The following is a 26,016-nucleotide window of genomic DNA, read 5'->3' on the forward strand; positions in this document are numbered from 1 at the left end:
TGTCTTGATAAAATAAGTATATCTAAAGACACCCAATAAATATTAAGTGATTACATTCTGGGTGTGGAGACGAAAAGAGATGTTTGCTTTTAATTTTCCTACTTTTGTACTGTTTGAACTTTTTCTTAACGCATGTTTATATTTTGTTATTTTTAAAAAGTTAAAACTGTTTTCCAGACATGACAGCATGCTTAACAATCAGAGAAACCTTACCTCTGACATTATGGTCTCATATAGAAATCCCACGGTTGGCACTTAAACATTTTGTGTAACTATGAGCAAATACAATAGGAGATGTTTTCTTAAAACACTGCCTCAAATACCACCTGTAATCACTCAGCAGAATAATCTCTCTGGACCTTGCTGGGTCCTCTGCCACGTGGCTGTACACTTTCTTAAGAAACCTGCTATCTCAGGCCCATAGATGCGCTCCTCTTTCACGCCCCATCACATACTCATGCACTGTATGCTGTAGGCTTCTGGAATATCCCAGAAGTTTCACAGTGGAGCTAGGACTTGAGCCAGGAGTAGGAGTAGGTAAGGGTTGGAGGGGCTGAGAAGAACTAGGATGGGAGCTTCGCAATCAAACCAAGGAATAATGACAGTGATGACAGTTATTGGTGACCTACTAAGTACTCATATATTCACATATAACATGCTCCATATTTCATGGAAGCCTCACGACCCCCAGGAGAAGTCAGCATGATGAGCCCTGTTCCACAAGGTGAGGTGACATGCTCAGAGAGGCCACACAGGTAGTAAAGCACCTGAGCTGGAATTCAGAGCCTGCCCACCCACCTCTGAGGTCCAGCTGCTCTCTGGCGTGGAGGTGGCTACTGGGAGAGGGATCTCTTCACTGTCCTGAGGAGTCACCTGAAGATTTAGCTCCAGGAATCATGGTGCTGGGCCTTCCTCCGAGACTGGACTTGGGGAAGAATACGGTCTTTGGCTGTGGTCGTCATGGTCGTTCATGTGTGTTTGTGGAGGGGGCGCCAGGGGGAGGGATGCGGAGGGGTAGTGTCTGTTCCGGCAGCGTGAAAGGAAAGCGAGGGGATGGCGTTCCATCCTGGGAACAGAACAATCAGCAGTACTTATCTGTGGTTTCCCTTCAGCCCACCAGGAAATACCACTGCAAAACCACCATTCTTGATGGAGCAGTGCCCCTCCAGTGAACTGAGCTGGGCGCGCCTTGAATCACAACCAACTAGGGGCAGCCTCAGCCGCCTCAGTCCCCTGTGGTCGCCGATTCAGCGGATCGCCTGTGTCCTGGGCTGCAGAGTGCTGATGCAGGCAGTTTGTGTTTGATTTTTCTTTTTTATCCCTCCTGACAACCTCCACATAGCGTTTCCTACAGCCTGGCTGAGGTCCCACTACCTGGAGAGGCTCAGTACTAGAGTGCTTGGAAAAGTCCCCCATGGCCACAAGGGGGGCAGAGTCACTCTACAGGGGTTGAAGTTGCCCCAGCTATCTAACAACTGTAGCTAGTGGGGGCAGGGAAGGGGGAGGGGGTGCTCCAGATGCCTGGGAGGGAATGGGAAATTCATACCTCTGTGGAGGAATGCTGAAGCCACTGGAGCGGATTCCAATGGCTTTTCTTGGACAGGTCTCTTCAGTGTCCCCCCGCGATGTTGATTTTGCTTTTCAGTCTGAGAGGCAGCCTTAACGCTGGGCCTGGAAGGTTCAAGTGTGGGTGTCGGGCAGTGTTTGCCGAGAGCCTGGATGCAAAGTTTCTTTCACTTATTGAGTGTGTCCTAAGTTCTTGGGCTCTGTGCTGGGTGCCTGAGACACACTTTCTAGTTTCCCCCCCTCACAACAACCACACAAGGTTTGATGTTCCCTTTTTAGAAATGAGGCAGCTGAGGCTCAGAGGCTCAGGAACTTGCCACAGCCAAGAAGTGGCCAGAGTTCTGACAGGTAACATGGGCTCCAGAGCCAGTTTCTGTGTATCGAGCCACCACCAGCCCATGGTTGTGTGGTGGCAAGTCCCCATGGAATCTCAGGTGGGTGATGTCGCCCCAAGTTGCCCCTCTGGACTGTAGGGGCTGTGGGTAGTGTCCTCGGGGACCGGCAGACATGGCTTTCCTCAGGGCCTGAGCATGAGAGCTGCTGAGGTACAGAATAAACCCTTGATGGTTCATTTAGTTAGAGCATTTCCCCTGACCCTCCAATCCATTCCGCCTTACGTCATTGGCAGTCTCCCATCAGGAAAAGGGCTGAATGATGACAAGCATGCCAGTAAGTGAATCCCCCAGGAAATAACCCTGTATCCTTCGAGAAGGCGTGTGGCAGGGCGGTGAGAGACTGGTGGGTGGAGCCATTACTGGTTGAGGAGGCTGCCAAGGGGGTGAAGCCCACCTGCTTCCTAAGCCCTGGCTCTGGCCTCTGCACCTTTTAGCACTTTCATGTGCAGCCAGCTGTGTTACTGTGTTTTCTGTCTGCATTGCTTGCTTCCTGGATGGAAGCGACTTTGCCTTCCTGGTGACACTGAAAATCTTGACCTGTTTGTGTGAGTGGAGTTTCCTTCTCCCCTCTCTTCCCTGGCTCTGTGCCTTGCCTGAGTGGAACTGTGAGTGGCCTGACTCTTGTCTTACATACTGTTGGGTCAGCATTCTCTCACATTTGAATAAGCCGGGGACCTTTTCAGGGGCACCTGCTTAGCTTATTTGCTCTTAATTTATAGCCATTTGGACCCCCATCCACTCCATCATGCGACCCCCTCATCCTGCCATAGGACATTGCTATCACTGTTTGTGAACATTAAAAGTAAATTTTGTACTGGGATCCCAATTTGGCAGGAGGCCTAGGGTCCCACAGGCCTGTAGCAGCGTGTTGGGTGTCCTGGGGGCATGAAGAACAAAACAGAGGCATAGACTCCTGGCACAGGGCTTGATGGGCCCCATGAGCTCGGTGGGGACTTGGCTAAGAGCCCCTGGGAAACAGTCAGCTCTGTGAGGGGGGTGGGGCACCCCATCATTCCATGTGAAACTCATTATTTATGTGAATTCTAAAAGTAATATAAAAGTGCTTAGCATTAAGAAAAAGAACCAGACAATACATAAATGTCTGTAGAAGAAATTAAGATGCACTGGTCACCCCATCACCAGAGAAGATCAGTATTTATGGTCTCATGGGTTTTAAAGATTCAACGGGTTTTAAGAATTCAGTATTTATGGCAGTGTTTATGAGCTTTAAGTGTTGATCTGTGAAGCAGTTTGATCTTGTCTTTTCCGAAATAATAGTGGCCCTTCCTGTCTGCAGAACATGGCGAGTTCCTGGCTTTGGACCTTGGAGGGACCAATTTCCGTGTGCTTCGGGTGACAGTAACGGACAATGGGCTCCAGAAGGTCGAGATGGAGAACCAGATCTACGCCATCCCCGAGGACATCATGCGAGGCAGTGGCACGCAGGTCTGACCCTTCTCTCAGGGTGGCCACGGGGACACTGGGCCCCACAGGAGCCCCTCCTCTGTGGTCTGGAGGGAGGAGACCCTGACTGAGGCTTGCATTTCCTGGCCTCTCTCTGCCTGGTGATCCCCTCCATGCCTGAAGCTGGGTGTGGGGGGGCCTCCATCAGGAGGGGAGCTCATGGGCTGGAGAGCAGGGAGCACGTGCTGTGCGTGAGGCCCAGGGGTCTGGATGTGCTGCAGTGGGGGATGTTTTCATTTGCCCTCTCTTTTGAGGACTGCTTGTACATGCTGGTTATTGAGGAAAGCTCATGGTTGGGAGACTGGGCCCATACTTCTGGACATCCAGTTGTTAGTGATACTGTTGAATGGCGAGTTAGTGGAATACATGATTGTGGTTTGACACTGCCACCTGCCACTGTGGTCACCCTTCAGCCCCTTTTGACTCACAGTTGTTATCCATCGCATGAAAATGGAACCTTCCTCTTTGCCTTTGTGGTTATTTATTTTCCCTCTTCTTGACCTTCTAAAACAGAAGAGGTTTTGCACAGGGACAAGAACCTGTTGAGAAGACACCAAAATCTAGCTTTGGGGTATGTGTCCCAGCGGGCACTGTAGCTTCCACATTGGCTCTAACTTATGCTTAGTCATCCCCATATCTCAGTGGCTTCTAGAGTTATGCTTTGTGCTCAGAATCTAAACAATAAAAGGAGTGGATGGAGAAGAAATGGGAAATCCAAGTAAGAATCCTCTCAGTAATAGAAAAAACTGAGCAAGGGTGGAATTGCCATCGAGACAGTCTCTAAACATTTATTGAGCACCTATTATGCAATGGGCACTGATCCTCACTGGGAATCAAAAGTGCTGCTCCTTCCGCTCCAGAGCTTAAAGCCCAGCTAGGCCACCAGGACACGTCTCCCTTAGAAAAGAGTAATGTGTTGAAAGGAATGAGTAACCATCTGGAGGAGGAGCTAATACATGTTGACCTATTGTGTGTCAGGCTGAGCGAAAGCACTTTTATGGATTGTCTTGTTTTATCCTTATATGAGCCCTGCGAGGCTGGGTGCTCCTGTTATCTCCACTTTATAGATGTGGGATTGGGCTTTGAAAGACTGAGTCTGAGTGTCTTGGCCTCAGAACACAGGGGTTGGAGGGGCCAGAGGCAAGACACAAAGCCAGGTCCATATGACTAGAGCCTGTGTTTGTACAACTCTGTGGGGCTCCATCTACTTTGTAGTCAAGTGATGTGGTCCACGTGAGTGGTGCTCCCTGGAATTAGGCAACATGGTGGTCCTGGGTCTCAGCTATCTGCCTCTGCTTGCAGAGTAGGAGGTACTCCCCAAAGAGGCTGGTGTTCCTGCAGACATGTGATTTTGTGGGGCAGGCCCTTTGAGGGGCCCTCCCTCTCAACAGTTCCCCCAGGAGAGCCTTCCTACAGGGGGGACACTTATTGCCACCACACCAGAAGTATCTGGCTGATTAGTGCTTGACAGCCACAGGTCCAGCCATTATTCTTTGCCTTCAGGTGTTCAGGGAAGCTGATATCTACCCCCTTTCATCTGCTGTACAAAAACTTTCCTTGGGACATTCTTTCTGCTCCTTCTCCAGCTGCTCTCAGTCCATGGATAGGAATCACTGAAGACATTCCTGGATCCTGGCTGGCACAGCTATAGGGATCAGTCTCAGCTTGAATGCTGGCTATTCCCGCTGTATTTTATGCCCAACATGTGCTCGGTAAAAGTGAATGGAAGAGTTGAAATCTCCATGTAAGACATGGTTACCTCTTGGGCCCCAGGGCTTGGAAGAGGTGGAGCCGTCTCACTCCTAGTGCATGGTTCTTCCCACATCATCAGGCCACCTTCTGGGAAAGGAATTGTGGGCCATGTGTAGTTGTGGGGGAGATAGTTTTAGACCCTTTATATGTCTTTGGGGGCAGCCTGAGAGTAAACCTGTTTTCCTTTTTTTAATGTTAGGACTGGAGAAGGGCGGTGAATCCCTGGGACTATGGCATTTTAGCTCTACTGAGGTTATCACTAGCTCCAACATACAGAATCAAAATGTTTTAATCTAAATTAAAAAAAAAATCTATGAGACCCACCTGGAAAAGAAACTTTTGTGATATTTAAAAGGTTTTGAATACATGGAAAAATGCTACATAAAAATAAAACATAAAGAAAACATACATGTTTTGTTTTACCCTATGGAAGGGAAATAATACTACACATCTTAAAAGCAGCAGAAAACAACGTGGTAAAAAGGCTGGATGGAAGTTCACAGTGATGGAATTACTGGTACCCTTTTCTCTATATTTTAGGTATCAGTCTTTTAATTGGAGGAAAACAAATGGATTTGAAAAATAAAATTTAGTTAAAACCAAGATGAAATCACCAAACCCAAAACTTGCAAAGGTTTTTGAAGATCTGTGAACCTGGGCAGTGTGGGTCCCTGAGTAAAACCTGTCTTCTAGTGCATGAATTTCCACTTAAGAGCAGTGAATTACAAATCGTAATAGCAGCCACTTTAGATTTTTAAAGTGTATCTTATGGGAAGGGAATTGAGCAGGTTCTCAGACCTATAAGGAAAAGGAATCCTTTCTAACGTCATAAGATGATGCCCTTTGAGCCTTTTTATGGCAGGAACATGTTAGCTCTTTCTCCCAGCATCTTACCTTTACATCATCAGCTAACAGAAAAGGAGACAGTCTTCTAATTAAGGAAGCAGACCGTCTCCTCTTCCCCACTTTCAAGAGGTCTAGGTTCTTTTAACCCAGCACTGTCCAACAGAACTTTTCACAATGATGGGAGAACTGTTCTTTATCTGCCTTGTGTGATATGGTAGCCACGAGCCACCTGTGGCATTGAGCACTTGAAATGTGGCTAGCGTGACCGAGGAAGTGAATTTTTAATTTTTTAAAATTCTGATTAATTGAAATACCCACAGATGGTTAGTGGCTATTGTATTAGGCAGCATGTGGTTTAGTGCCTCTTCGCTGCCTGTTTTTTCTGCCTCCCCTTGTTGGCAGTGCAGTTGGAAAAGAAGCAGAGGTCAGAGCTGGGTGAGGAGAAACCATTTTGCTTTTACCCCTTCTAAAGCCGCTCCCTTCTCCCATCTCTGATGATTGGCCTTATCTCTTTGCAAAGCTTCTATAACTTCCTTTTTTTTAAAAAAACAAAGACAGTGTGTATTAAAGATCATTTTGGACTACAGTACCAGAAAGAAGGTGCTGGGAATTTGTTGAATCATATTGTAAGTTTTGTCTCTGAGTCACTTCCCAGCAGAAGAACAGAATTTTTGAATATCTATCTAGAAACTCTATTTACATATGAACACACTTGACCTGTGTTTAAGGGTGATTCTCTTCGTGAGAGGGCGCTGTCTTTGCTCATCCTTTGCTTTTGAGATTGTTTTGGTTTAGAGACTGAGAGTTTCAGTATCAGCTGGGGTGACTTTCGCAAGCGATCAGACAGATTGGACAGGGCCAATGCAGAAAGTTCAGTTAGAGCTGGCTCCCTTCTAGGTGGTGGTGGCCTTGTCTTCCTGGATGCCTCCCACTGAGCATATCACAGGCATCTGGGGAGCCACTGGGCCTCTCAACCTAGCCTGCCACCCCCAACCTCAGTTCCTTTGTAAATGCAAATACTTTTTGTGGTTTAGTGCAGTGGTTCTCTAAACCACTGCTTCAGGATCACCTGGGGTGCCCCACCCCCACAGTTCCTGATTCAGTAGGTTTGGGTTTGGGCCCTAGAATTTGCATTTATAACGCGATAGTGGTGATACTGCCGGTCCAGGACCACAATTTGGGAACCCCTTGTTTAGTGGAATCGTCCTTGCTTCTGCCTGGAATGCTTGGCTTTTAGATTTTGCCATCTGATCAACCTGGCCCTTGGAATTTGCTCAGTCTCTGGCCTCTGCTTACTTTTTTGCACCAGAATGCCCCCTGGCCTTGGCCTCTAAACTTCCGGAGGGGTCACCAACTTCTTTTTGAGGATGCTGAGTGTGCAAGAAGGAAGCCATAGGACTGTGGGCTGTGGGACTGATTGAAAGCCTGGGTGATTGTGAATACAGCTTTTTCTTAGACTTAGGACTTTTCCTAGGTGCTGTGGATCCTGCTTAGCGTGGTTGTGGTTGTGAGGCTATTTATTCTTCTGTGCTCTTCATGGACTCTCTGGGTGTTCCATTTTGAAGTTAGAAAACAAAGATACCTTTTTGAATTGCCCCCAGGAAATTAAATTTTCTAGAACGGAAGAAAAATATAAAAGTTACATATTTTTGTTAAGTCCCTTCATAGAATGCCAACAGAGAATGTCCTACCGACTCCCCCAATCACAAGAGACAGGGATGCTAAAATACTTGGCAGTGAGATGGGCTTCCCCCCTGGTAAGACATTCAGCTGTGTATCAATGTCAAGGGGGGTTCTGACAAGGCCACCAAAGGATGTTCTGTTCCCAGGGCATGCAGTGACTTTCTTATTAGCTTTGGCTATGATTTCGCCGGCCTCCTGGGGGTTATTTTGACAGTGGTGTGGATAAATGGCTTATGTGGAAGACAGTATTTAATAAGCGCTAACTAGTGTTAAGTCCTTCTATGTATTGACTCATTTAATCCTTTTAGTAACTCGGAAGTCAGGTACAATTATCATCCCCCTTTTACAGACTGAGCAAATTAAGACTTCACAAGGCATACATATCTTGCATGTATTCAGCTAGTTCCTTTCTGAGCCCAAAGTTCATGCTCTTAATTGTTGTGCTATTCTGTTTCCCTGCTCATATTCCTGCGTTCTGTGCCCTTAGCTGTTTGACCACATTGCCGAATGCCTGGCTAACTTCATGGATAAGCTACAAATCAAAGACAAGAAGCTTCCCTTGGGCTTTACCTTCTCGTTCCCCTGCATCCAAACGAAACTGGACGAGGTAAGATGAGTTCTTCAGACTCTTTTGTTGTTTCGTTCTTTGGGCTGGGAGGATGAGGGAGAAGTCTGCGTCACCTGCTGCCGTGGTGGCGGAGGTGGCTCTGACGGGTGTGTGGACCAGCTTTGAATATTGGGAGTTCTGTCCTTCTGGGTGAGTGTGTGTAGGGGTGGGGGGATGGTGAAGAAATGTCAGAGAAGAGGGGGTCATTATCTCCTGCCCCTCAAATACAGTGCGCAACCCCACATATATTGCACCTTATCTTTATTCCTCTTAGGGAAACAGGAGTGAGAAATTAGCCTGATCTCCTTTGATCTAAAGTATTGTGATAAAGATCTTTGGAAGAAAGATGTGTGGGGAGTTATGATGAGAGGATACAAGTCTCTTATTTTGGCAGTTCTATACCGTGCCCTTTCCACTTCTTGGGGGCAGTAGATCATGAAGGAATCATTATTTAATCTCCTTTCTGGACCTCTGATGGGGTCCAGACTTCTCCTTCCTAGGCTAGTTAGGAAGCAATATATACATTCAAGCATGGCTTTAGTTTAATTTAACCCCATGGCAGAGGGCTCCACTAATGGTTGTTTGAGAAGTGTGGTCTGAGTTTTGTGAGGAATTAATGTTCAATCCTTGGTCCTCTTCCAGAGTTTCCTGGTCTCATGGACCAAGGGGTTCAAGTCCAGTGGTGTGGAAGGCAAAGATGTGGTTACTCTGATCCGGAAGGCAATCCAGAGGAGAGGAGTGAGTAGGGGTGGCCCTGATGGGGAGGGAGGAGCTGGGGGTCTGGGGGCTCTTTTGGGTCCACTCTGAAGTCTTCTCCAGCCTGTCCTCAAATCAGCATGAAGCCCTTTTGTGCTTCTTAAGGCAAGGTTTTCTTTTCTTCTTCCCTGCTTTGTTTACCCAATAATGTATTTTTAATTTTTTCCTGTTTTATTGAGATACAATTGACATATAGCTCTGAATCAGTTTAAGATGTAGCACCTAATGATTTGCCACACATATATTGTAATATGAGTACCACACCAATAATCTTATAAATGATCAGATGCCTTTGGGTCTCGGATTATCATCATGGATAAATAGTCTTAGCCTTGGTGCAAGAAAAACCCTTTAGTTGTTACACTGAAGAAGACTTGAAAACAATTTCCAAGTAAGGAAGTTGGGATGATGTTGGCATTAGGGTGGGATGGGGTGCAGAGAGGACAAGATAAAGGTCACAGAAGGATAAGACCTTCTGGGAGGGAGGAAAGGAGGGGGAGAGAGAAAAGAAGAGAAGCAGAATATGACAATGATGACAAGACACATTCTTCTTAGATTGGTGGCGGCTGTAAACTAGACTGCAGGGCTGGTGTCAGGCAAGTCCTCCATGATGAGGACAAGCAGGGTGGGGAGTGAGATGCGGCTGTTAGATTGGATCTGGACCCGGTTTCCAGTTCTAACCTTCTTTGGTTGTGAGTAGGGTTAGTCAGGGGCAGCCCTGTTACTCTTGAGCTATGTGTCTTGCTGCTCTTTCTTTCCATCATCACATCTATGCCCTTTCTGTGACGGTGAAGGTCAGAACCCCCCTTTTATCCCTGCAGGACTTTGATATCGACATTGTGGCTGTGGTAAATGACACAGTTGGGACCATGATGACCTGTGGTTATGATGACCAGAACTGCGAGATTGGTCTCATTGTGGGTACGTGAACACTGAGGGCCGGTGCTGACCACTGGTTGGGGGTGTAGGCTGGAAAGGCAGGAGGGGTCTGTGGCATGGTTGTTCTTTTGTACTTCGTATTGGAAGATAATGGTGTGGTCACTTTGGAGGGCTGAGCCAGGACTTGTGGAGTTGTGGGTGTTACTGGAACAGGCCATGTTGGGATGCCCCAAGAGCCTGCTCTGAGGAAGCCCAGCCACCCTGGGCAGTCTCAGGATGGTGGGGCAAGACGGAGATGGGGGCTGGGGAGAGGAAGGCGTGGGTGGGCACTGAGCAGTCCCTTGTTCCTGCCAGGCACGGGCAGCAACGCCTGCTACATGGAAGAGATGCGCCACATTGACCTGGTGGAGGGCGACGAGGGCCGGATGTGCATCAACATGGAGTGGGGGGCGTTTGGAGATGACGGTGTGCTCGACGACATCCGCACTGAGTTTGACCAGGAGATCGACATGGGCTCCCTGAACCCTGGGAAGCAACTGTGAGCAGTGGGCTTGGGGAGTGGGCTCAGGAGTTGAGGTGGGGGCTGGCCAGGGCTGGGTGGCGGTTCTCATTTTTGCTTTATAGTCACATATACCCCAAAGGTTGCCAAGGTGCCCACTGGTTATGGGAATTTGTGCTCATTACACACATTGTGACTACAAGTTTCTGAGAGGGCTCTAAAAAAGCTAGGGCAAGCGGACACACCAGGTAGTAGGTAATGATTGGGCTATGTCCTTCAGTAGCTTTAGAAGGTCATATTCTGAGTTTAAGTGTGTCACCCTGCTCATTCTTTCCGCCTTCAATTTGTAAGTTGTCTTTAGAAACAGTTTGTGAGCCACATAGAAAAGTGTTGAGATGGCCAAGATTCAGGTCTCTGAAAGCTCCTTTCTTAGCTCCCACCCCTGTCACTGCCCAGAGGATGATGAGGCTGTGACAGATGGCTCTTAATTTCTGGCTGAGGCTCTGACTCAGACCTCTGGCAGAGTTGCCTGTGAGCTAGGCTGAACCCCATGGAGTCCCAGGGCCTCCCGCCCCAGCTGTATGCAGACCCAGGGGCTGTGGAAAAGTTGGCTAAGGTGCCTCCTTGGGTGCCTCCTTGGCTGCCTTCCCTGGACCTGTGGCCCAGCCGGGGTCCTGGGCTAAACTGCAGGAAGGACTCCAACATTTGAACCCTGAATGTTATACTCTCCAGCCTGGCCAGACTTGGTGTTTAGTTACTTTTGATTCTTACAAAACATTATTTCATTCTCACAAACACTTGCCAAATGTCCCTTAAAGATATTGAAACAGGGATTTTTGCAAGCTTTGAAGGCAATTGCAAAATGTTTTGAGCAATTCAGGCCCTCTCTGGTCTTCTTGTTGCTGGGACTGTTGCAGGAAAGCTTGTTGCGCAGATCTCTGCTTGGAGAGGAAAATCCAATCCAACCTTACAGACCAGCTCAGCAATGGGGGCCTTTTTCTTTACAGGTCGAGTCCTTGCTTCCTCAACGAAGCATGGCTTATTTTAAGTCACAAGCTTCTTTCACATGTTGAAACGAGAGTCCATTGACTTGTCACTTTCATAGGAACATACTGTCTATGTCTGTCACGGCTGGTGAGGAATTTATGAACTGAAAAGTCACTCACTCAACGCCTGCCTCCATCAACGAGGCGCACCCACGCCATTCCAAGGAGCCACATGCCCTTTGAAGTGTCAGAAGACAGAATTGCCAACCCGGCCTTGGCAACCCACCACTGGCTTAACCTTAGTCAAATCAAAGGCTGGGAGGACATACACCAGTGTCAGCTGTGGTGGCCCTGAAGTCATTTTTGGGCTTGAGTAGGAATTTGTTTTCACTCTTTATTTGTTTCTACATAAATATTTTCCAAACGTTGATGGAAACAAAGTGTTTTAAAAACCTGGAATACAATCTAAAAAAACCCCGCCTGCCCTTCAGAGCCCCCTGTGGGCCTCTCCCTCACCTCCTATACTATCACCCATTTCAGAGACAGCTGCAGAAGCAGACACGTGAGCTCCTTGCTATTGAAGCCGGTTGGCCTTCCAGGCAGTTGTCTGTGCTGGCACTTAAACATTTAAAAGCATTTTAAATGCTCAAGCAGTTTTGCCAGCTCCCCACTTAGCTCCGGTTCTGCCATACCTGACCTTGGGTCTTGAGCAAGTCACTTCCTGCGGGGCCAGCTTCCTCTCCTGTAGATGCATGAGGTGACATCCGAGTCCCTTCCCCACCCTGCCCGGGGCCTCCTCTCTGAAGTCTGGCCTAGTTAGTACCCACAGGCCCTGGGGGCCTCCTCTTCCTAAGGACCCAGATACTTTCTCAGATACCAAGAAAGGGCCTTCTTTGCCAAAAAGAATTGTAAAAGCTTGGTTTCTCCTGTCACGTAGTCTTGAGTCAGACAGGCCGTCTTCTAGAGAAAACAGTGCCACCTAGTGTTGAAAAAATAAATTACTCGACTGCCCTCCGCATGGGGCCAGTCTCTGTTGTACTCAAACATGCCTTTATCTTATCACCTGCCTGCTCAGAAACTTCTAGCAAGTCTTACTCCCAGATTCCTGAGACCATGTGGCATTTAGAGCTCCTTCTCAATTGTCCCAACCTGTCCTTCTAATCTTGCTTCATCACCTCCCCTTCCTCTTGCCCAGCCCCCATTGTGTTTACACTTTTGTTAGGAATCCACCAAGGCCTGCAAAGGGGGAGGGGCAATGTGAAGTGATGAGTTGCTGGGCCTGCAAACCCCCACGTTTAATCACATTGACCTTTTTCTCTTGTAAATAAATATTGAGGTTGTACATAAGGCTTCTTTTTTTTTTTTTTTAAATTGCATCCTTGCTAGAGAAAAAAAAAATTAAAACTCAACTACTATACACATAACTTACCTTACCTAAACTTCACACTGTTCCCACCCTCCCTGGATGTTTAGATTGCCTGCTAAAGGCCCATCCTTCCCTATAGTTCAAGGTCCACCTGCTTGGAGAGGCAGCCCAAGCCCCCCCAGCTCCTCCAGCCCCCCTACTCTGCCCTGAGCTGTCACTTCTTTCACATCTTGTCCCTAGTCCATGCCACACAAGTTAACCCTTCATTGTGCATCAGCCTCTAACATTTACTGGAGTTTCATGTGTGTGCATGTTGCCTCCACAGGGAAGTGGTGAGTTTAAGGGCAGCAGTTTCCTTATTTGTTTTTCTGGTCTGTGTCCCTGCAGATTTGAGAAGATGATCAGTGGGATGTACATGGGGGAACTGGTGAGGCTTATCCTGGTCAAGATGGCCAAGGAGGAGCTGCTTTTCAGGGGGAAACTCAGCCCCGAACTCCTCGCCACGGGCCGCTTTGAGACCAAAGACGTTTCGGATATTGAAAGGTAAGCTTTGGGGTCCTTCTCTGTTCATTGAAGTGTGGACAGGCAGTTGGGGAATGAGGAAGAGGCACTGGCCCTTGACCTTTCAAATGTGGACAGCAAGAGGGTGTCACCCAACATGGCCCTGGTGGGCCTATGGCTGGACGTTCCTTACCAGATAGTCTCCACTCTTGACCATTTTGAATGTGCCGACTACCAAAGTAACTCTTGGTGCTGGGAGTGACTAAGTCCCATAGGCAGGGATGTCGCACTTGCATTTCTGCCTGGCATGGGCAGGGGCTTGACTTAATGCTGGAAGCTCCCGGTGGGCCCCTTAGTGACTTATTTGCATCTATTTCCTTTCCCTTCTCCTGAAACTCTGACATTTCATTCTCTATTGGTGATTCTCACAAAGGGCTCCATTCTGACCCCTACTTCTTAACAGAAACATAGGTCCTTGGACGGTTCTGAGATTTACTCATTTTGTTCCAGTAGGTAGAGCCGAGGCCTGCATTTTCACAGAGCGGCAGGGGTGGGAGTGAAAATGGCCTAATCTTTGTTTTTCAGTTAAAATTATCCAGACTTGGGCCTTGTTTCCTGTTCTTGAGACTTCCACTTGTGGCTTGAGGAGACCCTATTGTTTTAGGTGACCAGGTGGTGGAAAGGAGGTGATTTGGGTGCTAAAGGGAGCAGTGAAACAGTTCAAACAAATTGAAGTGGAAACTCTTTTGAAGGAACTGTATCTACTTGTTAAACCCTGAGAGGATGAAAGTATTCAGATGTGTGAGGCACTTAGTTCCCCTAAGAAGGGTGCTAGTCTCATAGCACCAGCCCTTCCTCACAGTTGTTAGCACGAGTTAAAGCAGTGCCCACTCCGTTGTGAAATGCAATAGACTCTGACTGCTTTATAGAGAGAAATAGGGTGGGCTGCACAGCTGGGCTCACAAGGTCGGAGGTGGTGGGTGGCAGAGACACCATTCCCTCTATCCCAAGACACCAGCAAATAGTACAAACTCACACATATAACTCGGTGAAGCTCTGAGAACAGGGCCTTGTTCTTATATAGTATGTGCGTAAGAAATACTAGTTTTTCTCATTGGGAAAGAGAGGCACCTGTAGCCGTGTGTGTGTGTGTGTGTGTGTGTGTGTGTGTGTGTGTGTGTGTGTGTGTGTGTGTGTGTCTGGGAGAGGAGCTTAGGTTGTGTTTCCCCCTCCTTGGTCAACCCACCATCAGTGGGCAGAGCAGTGAGGTGAGTGTCTGCCCTTACTGTGAGATGGTGTTTGCTGGAACTGAGGGGTGTCCGTGTCAGCCCACACAGCCCTCCCACTGGCCACAGTGGGTTGGACATGTCCCCACATGCTGTTTCTCCATTTCCCAGTGAGAAGGATGGCATCCGGAAGGCCCGCGAGATCCTGGTGCGGCTGGGCATGGACCCGACAGAGGAGGACTGCGTGGCCACTCACCGCATCTGCCAGATCGTGTCCACACGCTCAGCCAACCTGTGCGGGGCCACCCTGGCAGCCGTGCTGCGGCGTATCAAGGAGAACAAGGGCGGGGAGCGGCTGCGCTCCACCGTTGGGGTCGACGGCTCCGTCTACAAGAAACACCCCCAGTGAGTTTGCGTTCTGGGACCCAGAGATACGGGGCTCCCAGAGCACTTGGGGACCCGACAGGCTCGAGGGAGACCCCAGTGACTCCACGGACCAACTCCATTTGCAATCTGGGCCGGTGGAGATGGACCATGGAGTTGAGGGTTTTTGTAGAATAAAAGTTCTTAGTGGGGCAAGTGGGAGCTGAGAGAGTGTTGTCCTTGGCATGGGTGGAGGTGATTTCTGAAGGCTGTGGATGACAGGGGTCAGGTGGGAGGACTCTACTCAGAGCTCTTCTGGCTACTAGGGGCTCTGTATGCCACCCTCTTGTTCAGGAGTTGGTGTTTCTTTCTAACTTATTTCTTTGACTTGCATGATTCTTGATGGTCCCATCAGTGTTGTGTCCTCTGCCAGGGGCCACCCCGGCCTAGTGCATTACCTGCCTCTTGGGCTGACCTGGGTATGAACTGACCCTGCCCTGCCCTCCATGTTTGGATCCATCAGGTCATAAGTGCCAAAATATGCACATTTCAGTTGGGACCTGGAAGATATCTGTCTCTGTGCCCACTTATCCCATCATGTTCACCTAATATGAGTGCCAGGTCAGTGGGCCTTCACTGGCCGCATTGGGGATGCCAAAGGTCTCAGCTCTATCCTCCCAGGTCTCCTGTGCTTCAAAAGCTTTCAAGTGCACACGAATCACCTGGGGATCTGGGTAAGAGGCCCATACCGAGTCAGAAGGTCTGGATTCAGCCTGAGGTCCTGAATCTCTAACAGCCTCCAGCCACGCCGCAGGACCACAGACCACACTTAGCATAGAGGGCCCTGGAGACATGGCTCCAAGCAGCCACCACCCGAGAATTTCTGGCTGAACACATCTGTTGCTTTAGCTGTTCAGATATTGTTAGGATTATTGGCAGAAATTAGCTAAAGAGAGGCCAAAGTCCAGAAGAACGTTTCTACTGTTTCTGTTTTGGGCCTTTCCCAGGCAGCGTCTAATGAAATGGGTGGTGAAACATGAAGAGCAGTTGGGGTCAGACTCATCTGATTCCGTTGGACTGCTCCAGCAAAGAGGCTGATATACTGGGCAGAAGAGCTGTGGCCTGTGTGACTGCCTGCAGGGAACAGTGGCTCCCTAGAAAGGTCCTTTCCTTTCAGCAGGCGTTGGACCCAGCCAGGGTGTCCACAGTTGAATATCTGAACTTTTGTACAGTGACCCCTAACTTGGAAAAGAGTGGGGAGAAGATGTTCAGGGCAGCATCTGCTTCTGCAGGTGCCTCCTGGTATTATGGGCTGAGGCGGTGAGCTACCACCCCAAACATTAGTACCACTGACCCTAGCTGTGCACACCCATCTCTTACCCCATCTCTGTGACTGCAGCTTCGCCACGCGTCTTCACAAGACTGTGCGGCGCCTGGTGCCCGACTGCGATGTCCGCTTTCTCCGCTCTGAGGATGGCAGTGGCAAGGGGGCAGCCATGGTGACAGCAGTGGCCTACCGGCTGGCTGACCAACACCGAGCACGCCAGAAGATCCTGGAACCTCTGAAGCTGAGCCACGAGCAGCTGCTGGAGGTTAAGAGGAGGATGAAAGTAGAAATGGAACGAGGTCTGAGCAAGGAGACTCACGCTGCTGCCCCCATCAAGATGCTGCCCACCTATGTGCGTGCCACCCCTGATGGCACAGGTACGTGGCAGGGCTGCTGCCCAGCTCACCATGGTGGGCCTTTGTCCTGGTGTTGATACTCTGGGAGGACTGCTTAGCCTTAGCATTGGATGTTTGGAACAGAACATGTTTCACCAACTATATAGTACAGGTGCTCCTCGACTTACGATAGGGCTACATCCAACAAAAACCCGTAGTAAGTTGAAAACATCATATGTCAAAAATGCATTTAATATGCCCAAACTACCAAACGTCTTAGCTGAGTCTACCTTAAACATGCTTAGAACATTTACATTAGCCTATAGTCAGGCAAATTCATCTCACCATGAATACTCTGTATAGCACTAGCTGTTTACCCTCATGATTGAGTAGCTGACTGGGGGCTGAGGCTCATGGCAGGTGCCCAGCATCACGAGAGTATCGTACCTCATATCGCTAGCTCAGGAAAAGACCAAAATTCAAAGTACAGTTTCTATTGACTGCGTTTTGCTTTTATACCATTGTAAAATTGAAAAAAAAAATCGTTAAGTCAAACCATCATTAAGTCAGGGACTGTCTGTACTAGGAAATTCTAGTGTTCAGTAAGCTCAACCAAGGCTTCCTCTGCTAAAATTCGAACAGTAATAATAGTAAATACTTACAAAATGCTTACTATGTGTTAAGCACTTCTCTAAGCATTCAACACATATCAACTTATTTAATCCTTACGTGTTCATAGAGGTTCATTGTGAATTTTGTTTATTAACAAACTTATGGTTGGCACAAAACTGAGGCGCAGAAATGAAGAAACCTGCCCAAGTTCGCACAGCTAGAAAACGGCAGGATTCAAACCCAGGAATTTGGGTTCCAGGGCCAGCTCTTGTAAGCCCTAGGTTAGGGGTTGGCACACTAAGGCCTACGGACTAAATCTGGCCCACCATCTAGTTTTGTACATAAAGTTTTATTAGTACACAGCCATGCCCATTTATCTATGAACTGTTTATGGCTGCTTCACGTTACCGTGGCAAAGCTGTGTGGTTATAGCAGAGACTATGGCTCCCAGGGCCTACCATGTTTACTGCCCAGTTTTTACAGAAAAATATTGCTGACCCCTGGTCTCACAATCTAAGAAATGGCAGTTTTTCCCCAATTCATAAAAGACGATCATTGAGCAGGCCAGTGGAGCACAACTGGTATAGGCTCCACAGGTAGAGACTGCGACTTGGTCCCTGTTCTTCCTTCTTCTGGCTGTACGGCCTGGGCACGTGACTCAACCTGGCTCAGTGGAGTCTTGCTGCCTCATCAGAGGGGAATGCAATGCCTCCCTCTCTGGGCTGCCTGAGGGCTGCATGAGCAATGGGTATGGCAGGAAGCACGTGGAGATTGCCCAGGAAAGGCGAGTGCTTGACTCTGCCGTTCCTTCTCTATTCTAGAACCTAACACGGGGTGGCCTTCGATTTAGCGCAAATGGCATGTTTTGATATTTTTGAATGCACTGTGTCACCCGTCCCTTGTTCCGCAGAGTTCATTGTGACTTCTGGGGCCTTTGCCACTTGAATGCATTTGAGAACCACTAAGGAGACAGCAGACCTCTGGTTTTGGGGTCTTATTTCTCTGTTAGGTAGAGCTCACAGTCCCTCACCCCCTGAGGTTGTCGAGGGGCCTCTGGGAGAGCTCTCCGTTAGGGGAAGGTGCTTCAGACCTTGTCACTCTCTGCTGTGGTGATGTGGTAATGTCTCCACTCATCGTCTTCCTGGGTTTATTTTCCAGAGAAAGGTGACTTCCTGGCTTTGGATCTCGGGGGTACCAATTTCCGGGTCCTGCTGGTGCGTGTGCGGAACGGGAAGCGGCGTGGAGTGGAGATGCACAACAAGATCTACTCCATCCCGCAGGAGGTCATGCATGGCACAGGGGACGAGGTGAGGCAGGGAGGCCCCTCTGGGAGGGGACCCCAGTAGACACCCACTTTTTGCCTGGGAGGACAGTGCTTTCTCTGCTCACCCGTGGTCCCAGGGAGGGCTAGGTGGGCCAGGACCCCAGGCTGGCCTTACTCAGGATTGCACCTGACTTTGCATATCTCCTGGGTGGAGGCTTCACTCGTGCTCAGGCCGTGCTGGGGGCAGCCTGCCCTGGCCGGGTCCCTCTCCCTTAGAGTTCACCTTCTCCCTGCAGCTCTTTGACCACATTGTCCAGTGCATTGCCGACTTCCTCGAGTACATGGGCATGAAGGGCGTGTCTCTGCCTCTGGGCTTCACCTTCTCCTTCCCCTGCCAGCAGAACAGCCTGGACGAGGTAACAGGGTCTTCCTGGAGGGCTCTCCTATGGGCGTTATTGAGTCTAAACCAGCCAGAGTTTGGAGCAGGCAAGAAGTTGAGCTGAGAGGAGGAAAAGAAAGACATGAGGGACCAGTCGTGAGGAGGGGTCTGTTGATGGGAACGAGTAAGTCTGAGCTGGTGGAGGTTAGCTCGGTGGTAACAACTTTGGGATGATGATGGTGCTAATCAAAATATTAACAACTAACATTTTTAAAAAGCTTGATGCCAGGTACTATGCCAGGCTTTCTGTGCACGTTATCTCATTTAACCCTCACGGCAACATAGAAGGTAGGTGTTTGTACATCCATTTCGAAGAAAGGACAGTAAGGTCTACAGAGATGCCAAATATCAAAACCCGCCATTTCTTAGGTTGTAAGCCCTAGACCAGGTCATAACGCTACAATTTGAATTCCAGTTTCCTGACACCTGAGCCCGTACACTCAATTATGCTCACCTGCTCCAAAGGCCCTTGTTTTGGGCTCAGGACATTTTTGTTCATCTCCATCATTTGGACATGCTCGCTTTTCTCTAGTCTCACTTTTGCTTTTCATCCCCTTGGATGAATGAAGCAGAAGGGGGAAGACTGACACTCCCAGATATTCCAGACATGGGTTTGTTGAGAAGTGTAGGAGAGCTGAGTAAGCAGGTGATGCTCAGGCTTGATCTGGGTCGATACTCTGTGTATTAGATGTCAAAATACTGTTATTTAAGTAGTTGCTCCTCTGTGTCTCCATCGTCTCGAAGCTTACATGCGTGGTACAAGGGGACGGTGCATTGTGGATGAAGTTGCCAAGGTACCAAAGGCATAGTTCTAGCTTTAGGTGCTTACAAACAAATGGGCTGATGAAGCAAGCTCAGAAAAAGCAGAGCTGCTGTCTGGAATGTGGCACCAATGGGATTTGGAAGCCCTAAGGACAGGCAGTGTAGTGTGATGGTATGCTGTGCATGTCTGTGGAGGGCATGAGGAATCCTTGGATCATCCCAAGTCAGAGAGAGGACTGAGTTGATGGGGAAAAAAGGCAGGCAGGCCTGCAGTGTGGAGGAGGGCATATAGGTGGGAACAGTCACGGGTACAGTGAGCTTGGCCCAGCGGTGAGGAAAGGCCATGTTTCCCACAGGGTCCCTGGATCACCAACCCTCACATTGCTCAGCTGAGTCTTGTAAATGCCTCCTACTCTTCCCCTCTGAGAGTTAAATTCACCAGGTGCACTAGGACAGTTAAGGTTTTGGCATGTTCTGCATTGAAATTCCTGCCGAATGCAGTGTTTCCCAAAACCTGTTAACATTTGTTCAGTGTTGCTTTTAGCTTTTCCAATTTCTTTTGTCTCAACACATTTTTTTCAGTGTCAGTGCTTTGGGTTTTCATAGCCTTCACATTTGCATCCATTTGTCAAAGAGAATTATCAAACATGTGGATAAATATAACAAAGGCATTATAAACAAACCTAATTGTTCAATGGTCAGGAAATAATAAAAAATTATGAGCCATTCACGGTCTCATATTAGCAGCTAGTTTTTTTGGAAGAAATATTAATAACATGGGAAAATACTGGTGGTAATACCAAATAAAAATGTTTTTAAAGAAAAGTGTAATCTCTATACTATACGAGTACATACAAAACATACAATTAATAAGAAGATAAAAATATAACACTCCAGTGTATATACTTCCAGACTTTTCCTACTGAAATATATGTAAACAGACTCTATCTTACTTTTCATGCCAACATGTATGTATCTTGGTGTATTTATCTGGTGGCCTGAAGACATGTTCACTGTTTCTGCCTGAATTGTAAGATTGCAGATCATTGTATTAGATTTTATTCTATATGTTCTAAGTTTCTGTGAGGAGCACATCTAGAATTGCAAAAATTAAAAGCAAATAAAAAAGAAGCTAGGTTCTAGCTGTTCTGTCTGCTGTATGCCAGGTTCTGCTTTGGTGAGATTATCCTGTTGTTGGGAGACCCAGCAGGTGCTGAGGCCTGGGGGCCTCAAGCTGCCTTGACTGGCTGGAGGCCTTGAGCAAGCCTCCCCAGCCACTGGGGCCTCTGCTTGTCTTATTAAGGACCACCTGAAATAATATTATTTGAACATTCTGTAAACCTGTAAGTGCCCAAATACAAAATTTTGTTGGAGAGGTGAAGCTAATTTGCAGATGAACAAGTTGGGTGTAGATAAGGTGTTTGGATGTAGGTGTTCAAACCCGGACACACATGGATTGTACTTTGTTTTTCTGAATCTCCCAGGATCTGAACACAGTGTGACACATTTGGGTTGATTTGTGATAGCAGATTTCTGGGCCGTGAAATGCCAAGCTGATGGGCATGAACAACCAAATGAGGCCTGAAGGAACCATGTGAGTGGGCAGATAGTGAGCCCACAGCCCATTTATGGATTCTGGCCTCTTGGGAAGGGGGCCTGGGTGTCCTTCACACTTGCTTCTTGATGGGCTGTGGCAGCAAAGAGGGACCCAGGGAACTGAACCCGTCATTTTTTTTTTTTAATATTCCTCACATGTTCGAAGCCACTATGTATCTACTCCCTGAGGGCCCCCATGACACGGGGAAGGGCCACATTAAAAATGAGGGGGCTCCACATCCTGTGACAAACATGAGTACCTGAGTTGCTGAGGATATTCCTACAGGGTCAAAAAAACAAAATGAGGAGGTTCCGGGGGGCTCTGAGTTGCCTGGAGTGCTTTCCTTGCTGGGATGGTGGTGAAGCCTAGATGTCACCCCAACTATGGGCAGGGTACTTGTTCACCCTATACTGGAGATTGCAAATTACACATTGACCCCTCTGATGTAAATATAAGATGGGGACAGGGCAAACTGCATTTCCCAGTGAAGGAAACAAGGGTATAGAAGTTAGTTCTCTGGCAGAGGCAGTGTGGCACTCAGTAAATCCCAGTAAATGAAACCAGTTTAGAATCATTTGTGGGTGAGATGATTGGTTATTAAAGGGAGTCTGTATAACCTGTCTAAGGGAATGACTCAGGAGCCCTTCTCTGATACCCTCATCCCTGCATCTGTGGGATTTCTTTTTTTCTAGAGCATTCTCCTCAAGTGGACTAAAGGCTTCAAGGCTTCTGGCTGTGAGGGGGAGGACGTGGTCTCCCTGCTGAAGGAAGCCATTCACCGGCGAGAGGTGAGGGAGACATGGCATGATGTCTGAAATGATTTTTGTGTTCAGAAAGTGGGGGAAGTGTTGAGTGTGGTAGAGTCTTAGGCAGAGAATTAACTTAGTCCGTCAGTAATTCTTGAGTGTAGACTGTGTGTCAAAAGCCCTGCTCTTGTCACTGGGGATTCAGGAATGACCACAACAAACTCTTGTACTATAAACAAACCCATGAGCTAATGCCAGTACTATAGAGCTATGAAGAAAAATGAAGTTGGATGAGGACAGAGTGAGTGGGCTGGGGAAGGGGCACTCTTAAATAGCATAACCAGGGAAGTCTCTGAGGAGGGGACATTTGAGCAGAGACCTGAATGAAAAGAGAGAATGAGCCATGCTGTATAATATAAATCTCCATTGCAAGTGTCAGAAAGGAGAATATTGTGGTTCATTTGTGGACTGGAGATCTGCTTTTGTGCTCTCAGGAGTTTGACCTGGATGTGGTTGCCGTGGTAAATGACACAGTCGGGACTATGATGACCTGTGGCTATGAAGACCCTCACTGTGAAGTCGGCCTCATCGTTGGTAAGGATCTAGGCTGTGATGCCCATGTGGGGACACGTGGCTTTGGGTGGGTGGGTGATGCTGCTGAGTGAGAGAGCCTCTGATGTCTCTGTGGTTGGCAGGTACGGGCAGCAATGCCTGCTACATGGAGGAGATGCGGAATGTGGAGCTGGTGGAAGGGGAAGAGGGGCGCATGTGTGTCAACATGGAGTGGGGGGCCTTTGGGGACAATGGATGCCTAGACGACCTCCGCACAGAATTTGATGTGGCTGTGGATGAGCTATCCCTCAACCCTGGCAAACAGAGGTAGGCACCCAACTGTGGGTGGTCCCTGCTATCTGTACCCTAGAACTGGATGGTAACAAGGGATCAGATCCTTTAAAACATCAAATCTCAGGATGCTCTTTCTCTTGCGATGTTACTAGAAGGGATTTCCTTGGAAAGGGTTTTTTGTCCTGAATACGTCTGGAAAGTTCTGGGTGAAGTCCTCTTTCCCCTGCTGGACTGTGATGCTTTCAAAGTCCAGTTGGGAAAACAAATCACAACAGTTTTGTTGCAAGGAGAATTTCCTATAGGGAACTGATCACACAGGTATTAGAGGGGTGAGAAGACAAAAAGGGGACATTGGGGAACACAGTTAATACTCATAAGAAGCAGCTTCCACCCCAAAGACTGTGAGAAAAGGCAGGGGAGAGAGTGTTGAGACCTAGGTCTGGGACGATGGGAAAAACAAATGACAGTTGAACTACCTGCTCCTACCAGAGTGACGAAGCAGAAGCATTGCTGGGGTGAGGCAGACAGGAACAGGAAGCAAAAGGGCGGGTCTCTTCTTCCTCTTCCCTCCATCTAGTATGTGGTGCCTTCTATTGTCAGGACTGGTCAAGGGGCCAACCCCCACATCGCAAAGCCCCTGTTATGGGGTGGGGGAACCTGAACTGAGAAACAATATAAGGTCCAGCACACTTCCTACTAGGAAGATGTTGTGTTTCCTAACTAGATTAATCAGGGTCCATAGTTCTGCAGAATTTTGCAAATCATTCATCTAGAGTAGAAGTCACAGGCAACATTAATGAGGTTACACAGGTAAGACAAGATGGACTGGTGATGGGGTCTTTGTCGAAACTGGGGACCTCAACTTTTGTAAGTCACTATGTGGGGCCAAAAGACCCTCAAGCCACTGGGTAGTCACATTCAGTTTTAGAGACCAGGACAGGGGGTCTCCAGCTGGCATTTGTTACTTAAGTGATAATGATGAGGTCGAAGAGAAAGCATGCTAAATGCCTAGTGAGGTCAAGGATTAAGACTCCATGTCTTACCCTTCTCCTGGAAGTGTGGTGGTATTTGGGTATGTGTTCCTTCTTGAGGAGTCGGAATAAGCCTTGGGAGGGAAATGAGCCCTTGGGATGGGGCCCATTCCAAGGAACCCTGTGGGTCTCGGGCACCATATCCAGCTGCACCGAAGGCTGTGGGTCAGTGTGCTCTCAGACACCAGGAATCTGACCCAAGTGAATCAAGTAGCCTTTCCTTTCCCACCAAGGAGAATCTGCATGCCCTCTACTTCCAAATGTGTCAGGGGTGACTGAGCTGGTCTGTCGTGTCTTAACACTTACCACCACCTTCCTACTTAACCTCCACGAATGTTACCCACATTGCAGGTTTGAGAAAATGATCAGTGGCATGTACTTGGGCGAGATTGTCCGTAACATCCTTCTCGATTTCACCAAGCGTGGGCTGCTCTTCCGTGGCCGCATCTCAGAGCGGCTCAAGACAAGGGGAATCTTTGAAACCAAGTTCCTGTCTCAGATTGAGAGGTGAGAATTTAGGGTGTGGCGTAGGGTCAGACCATGTCCTCCTAATGGGTAGGCAAGCTGAGGTTTCTCCCCAGTGCGGTAAAATCAGGGCGTGGCTTACATAAAGGTCAGTTTAGTAGCTGACACGTTCATATTTATAGATTGTATTTCAAGAACCTTATGGACAATTGGCATTTTAAGGGACAATATATACAATTCTCATGAAAATTCGTGCTAAGCTGGCTTGAGCTCACGCAAAGTAATGTTATTGGGTTTTTGGATCAAATATCAAAGTTAGAAAGATGCCTGCTCATCAGATGCAAATTGAATGCACAGAGGAAGATAAACTACGAAAGCACTTATGCTTGGCTGGGAGGTTCTTCCTAAGTGCTGGCTGCAGTAAGGCAATTGGGATGGAGTGAAGGTGACTTGTCAGGCAATGCAGAAATATGCCATGTGGCAGTGAATTCAAGCCAAGCCTCCCCCGCTCCAGTCTAGTGGCAGAAGAGTCTGCTCCAAATCAGAACGGTGAATTTCAGAGCCCTTTAACTATTAATGCTGTGTCATTACTCTCTGGCATTCAGAAAAGCAGGAACTGACATGAGTGGGCCCTAGGCTGTCTGCACCAGTGAATAGAAAGAACATATCCTACATGTCTGTTTATGTGCAAGATGATGATTCCAGGCTTCTCAAGTAGTTCCCTTCACATAATAGAGTTTATTTTCTTCCTGCGATGTTATTTCCATTTGTTTCATAAATAGTGCACAAGTAGCTTGCCGACCACCCAGGATGGGGGAGTAGAATTAGGACAGGGATCTACTGTTGGCTGGCGATGCTTGCCCTGCTGACCTGTGGACAACAATGGGAGAATGGACACGAAGGGGTGCTTTGCAGCTGAAAACTGCCATGTACGAGCATTGTCTTGTCTTCATTATTTCCAGATGAATGCAATACTTAGACAGTACATTTCCTGTTGTTTTGAGTATCAGTTTTTTAGTAGCAATGCCCTGCCTCATGTGAACAAAGAGAAATAGGGAGCTGTTTCTTCGTGTGCCTGGCATACTCAGGAAGACTTCGTGGTCCAGTGGGATGGGCACTGGTTCCTGAACTATGTAAGTTCAAGAACAAGAGCCACTTCGCAGGGCAGTGGCCTTTATGCTCAGCTCCCGGATGGCCAGGCCCCCAGAGTGATGGGCCATTGGCCCCTCTTGGCACGTGACTGACCACTTGCTGTCTCCCTTCCACCCCAGCGACTGCCTGGCCCTGCTGCAGGTCCGAGCCATCTTACACCACTTGGGGCTTGAGAGTACTTGTGACGATAGCATCATCGTCAAGGAGGTGTGCACTGTGGTGGCGCAGCGGGCAGCCCAGCTCTGTGGCGCAGGCATGGCTGCCGTGGTGGACAAAATACGAGAAAACCGTGGGCTGGACACTCTCAAAGTGACAGTAGGCGTGGATGGAACCCTCTACAAGCTACATCCTCAGTGAGTGCCTGACCCTGACCCTCTAGGTCCATCTTTTTCCTTCCGTCTCTCTGTTCTTTCCTTTCTTCCCGTTCTCTCTCCTTTCACTTTAGAGCAAATAATCAGGCATTCCAAAGAGTGTGTATAATGTATATATTATAAATTAAAGATTAATAACCAGAAGTAGGCCTGTGTAATCCCACCCAGCTTGGAAGCCCC

The 26,016-nt window shown here is 48.2% G+C and overlaps 1 protein-coding gene across 1 annotated transcript in view; it reads left to right on the forward strand.

The window, feature by feature from the left end:
- The window catches only part of HK2 (hexokinase 2), a 67,717-nt gene that overhangs the window by 37,801 nt on the left and 3,900 nt on the right, over positions 1-26,016 (forward strand). The window contains exons 3-17 of the mRNA XM_019623608.1: positions 3,259-3,407; positions 8,194-8,313; positions 8,956-9,051; positions 9,891-9,990; positions 10,303-10,486; positions 13,187-13,342; positions 14,698-14,931; positions 16,289-16,593; positions 18,322-18,470; positions 18,724-18,843; positions 21,918-22,013; positions 22,466-22,565; positions 22,667-22,850; positions 24,200-24,355; positions 25,585-25,818. Of these exons, the coding sequence (XP_019479153.1) occupies positions 3,259-3,407; positions 8,194-8,313; positions 8,956-9,051; positions 9,891-9,990; positions 10,303-10,486; positions 13,187-13,342; positions 14,698-14,931; positions 16,289-16,593; positions 18,322-18,470; positions 18,724-18,843; positions 21,918-22,013; positions 22,466-22,565; positions 22,667-22,850; positions 24,200-24,355; positions 25,585-25,818 (2,383 nt within the window). The remainder of the gene's footprint in view (positions 1-3,258; positions 3,408-8,193; positions 8,314-8,955; positions 9,052-9,890; positions 9,991-10,302; positions 10,487-13,186; positions 13,343-14,697; positions 14,932-16,288; positions 16,594-18,321; positions 18,471-18,723; positions 18,844-21,917; positions 22,014-22,465; positions 22,566-22,666; positions 22,851-24,199; positions 24,356-25,584; positions 25,819-26,016) is intronic.

The sequence above is a fragment of the Hipposideros armiger genome, unplaced genomic scaffold, assembly GCF_001890085.2.
Source record: "Hipposideros armiger isolate ML-2016 unplaced genomic scaffold, ASM189008v1 scaffold_553, whole genome shotgun sequence".
Lineage (NCBI taxonomy): Eukaryota > Metazoa > Chordata > Mammalia > Chiroptera > Hipposideridae > Hipposideros > Hipposideros armiger.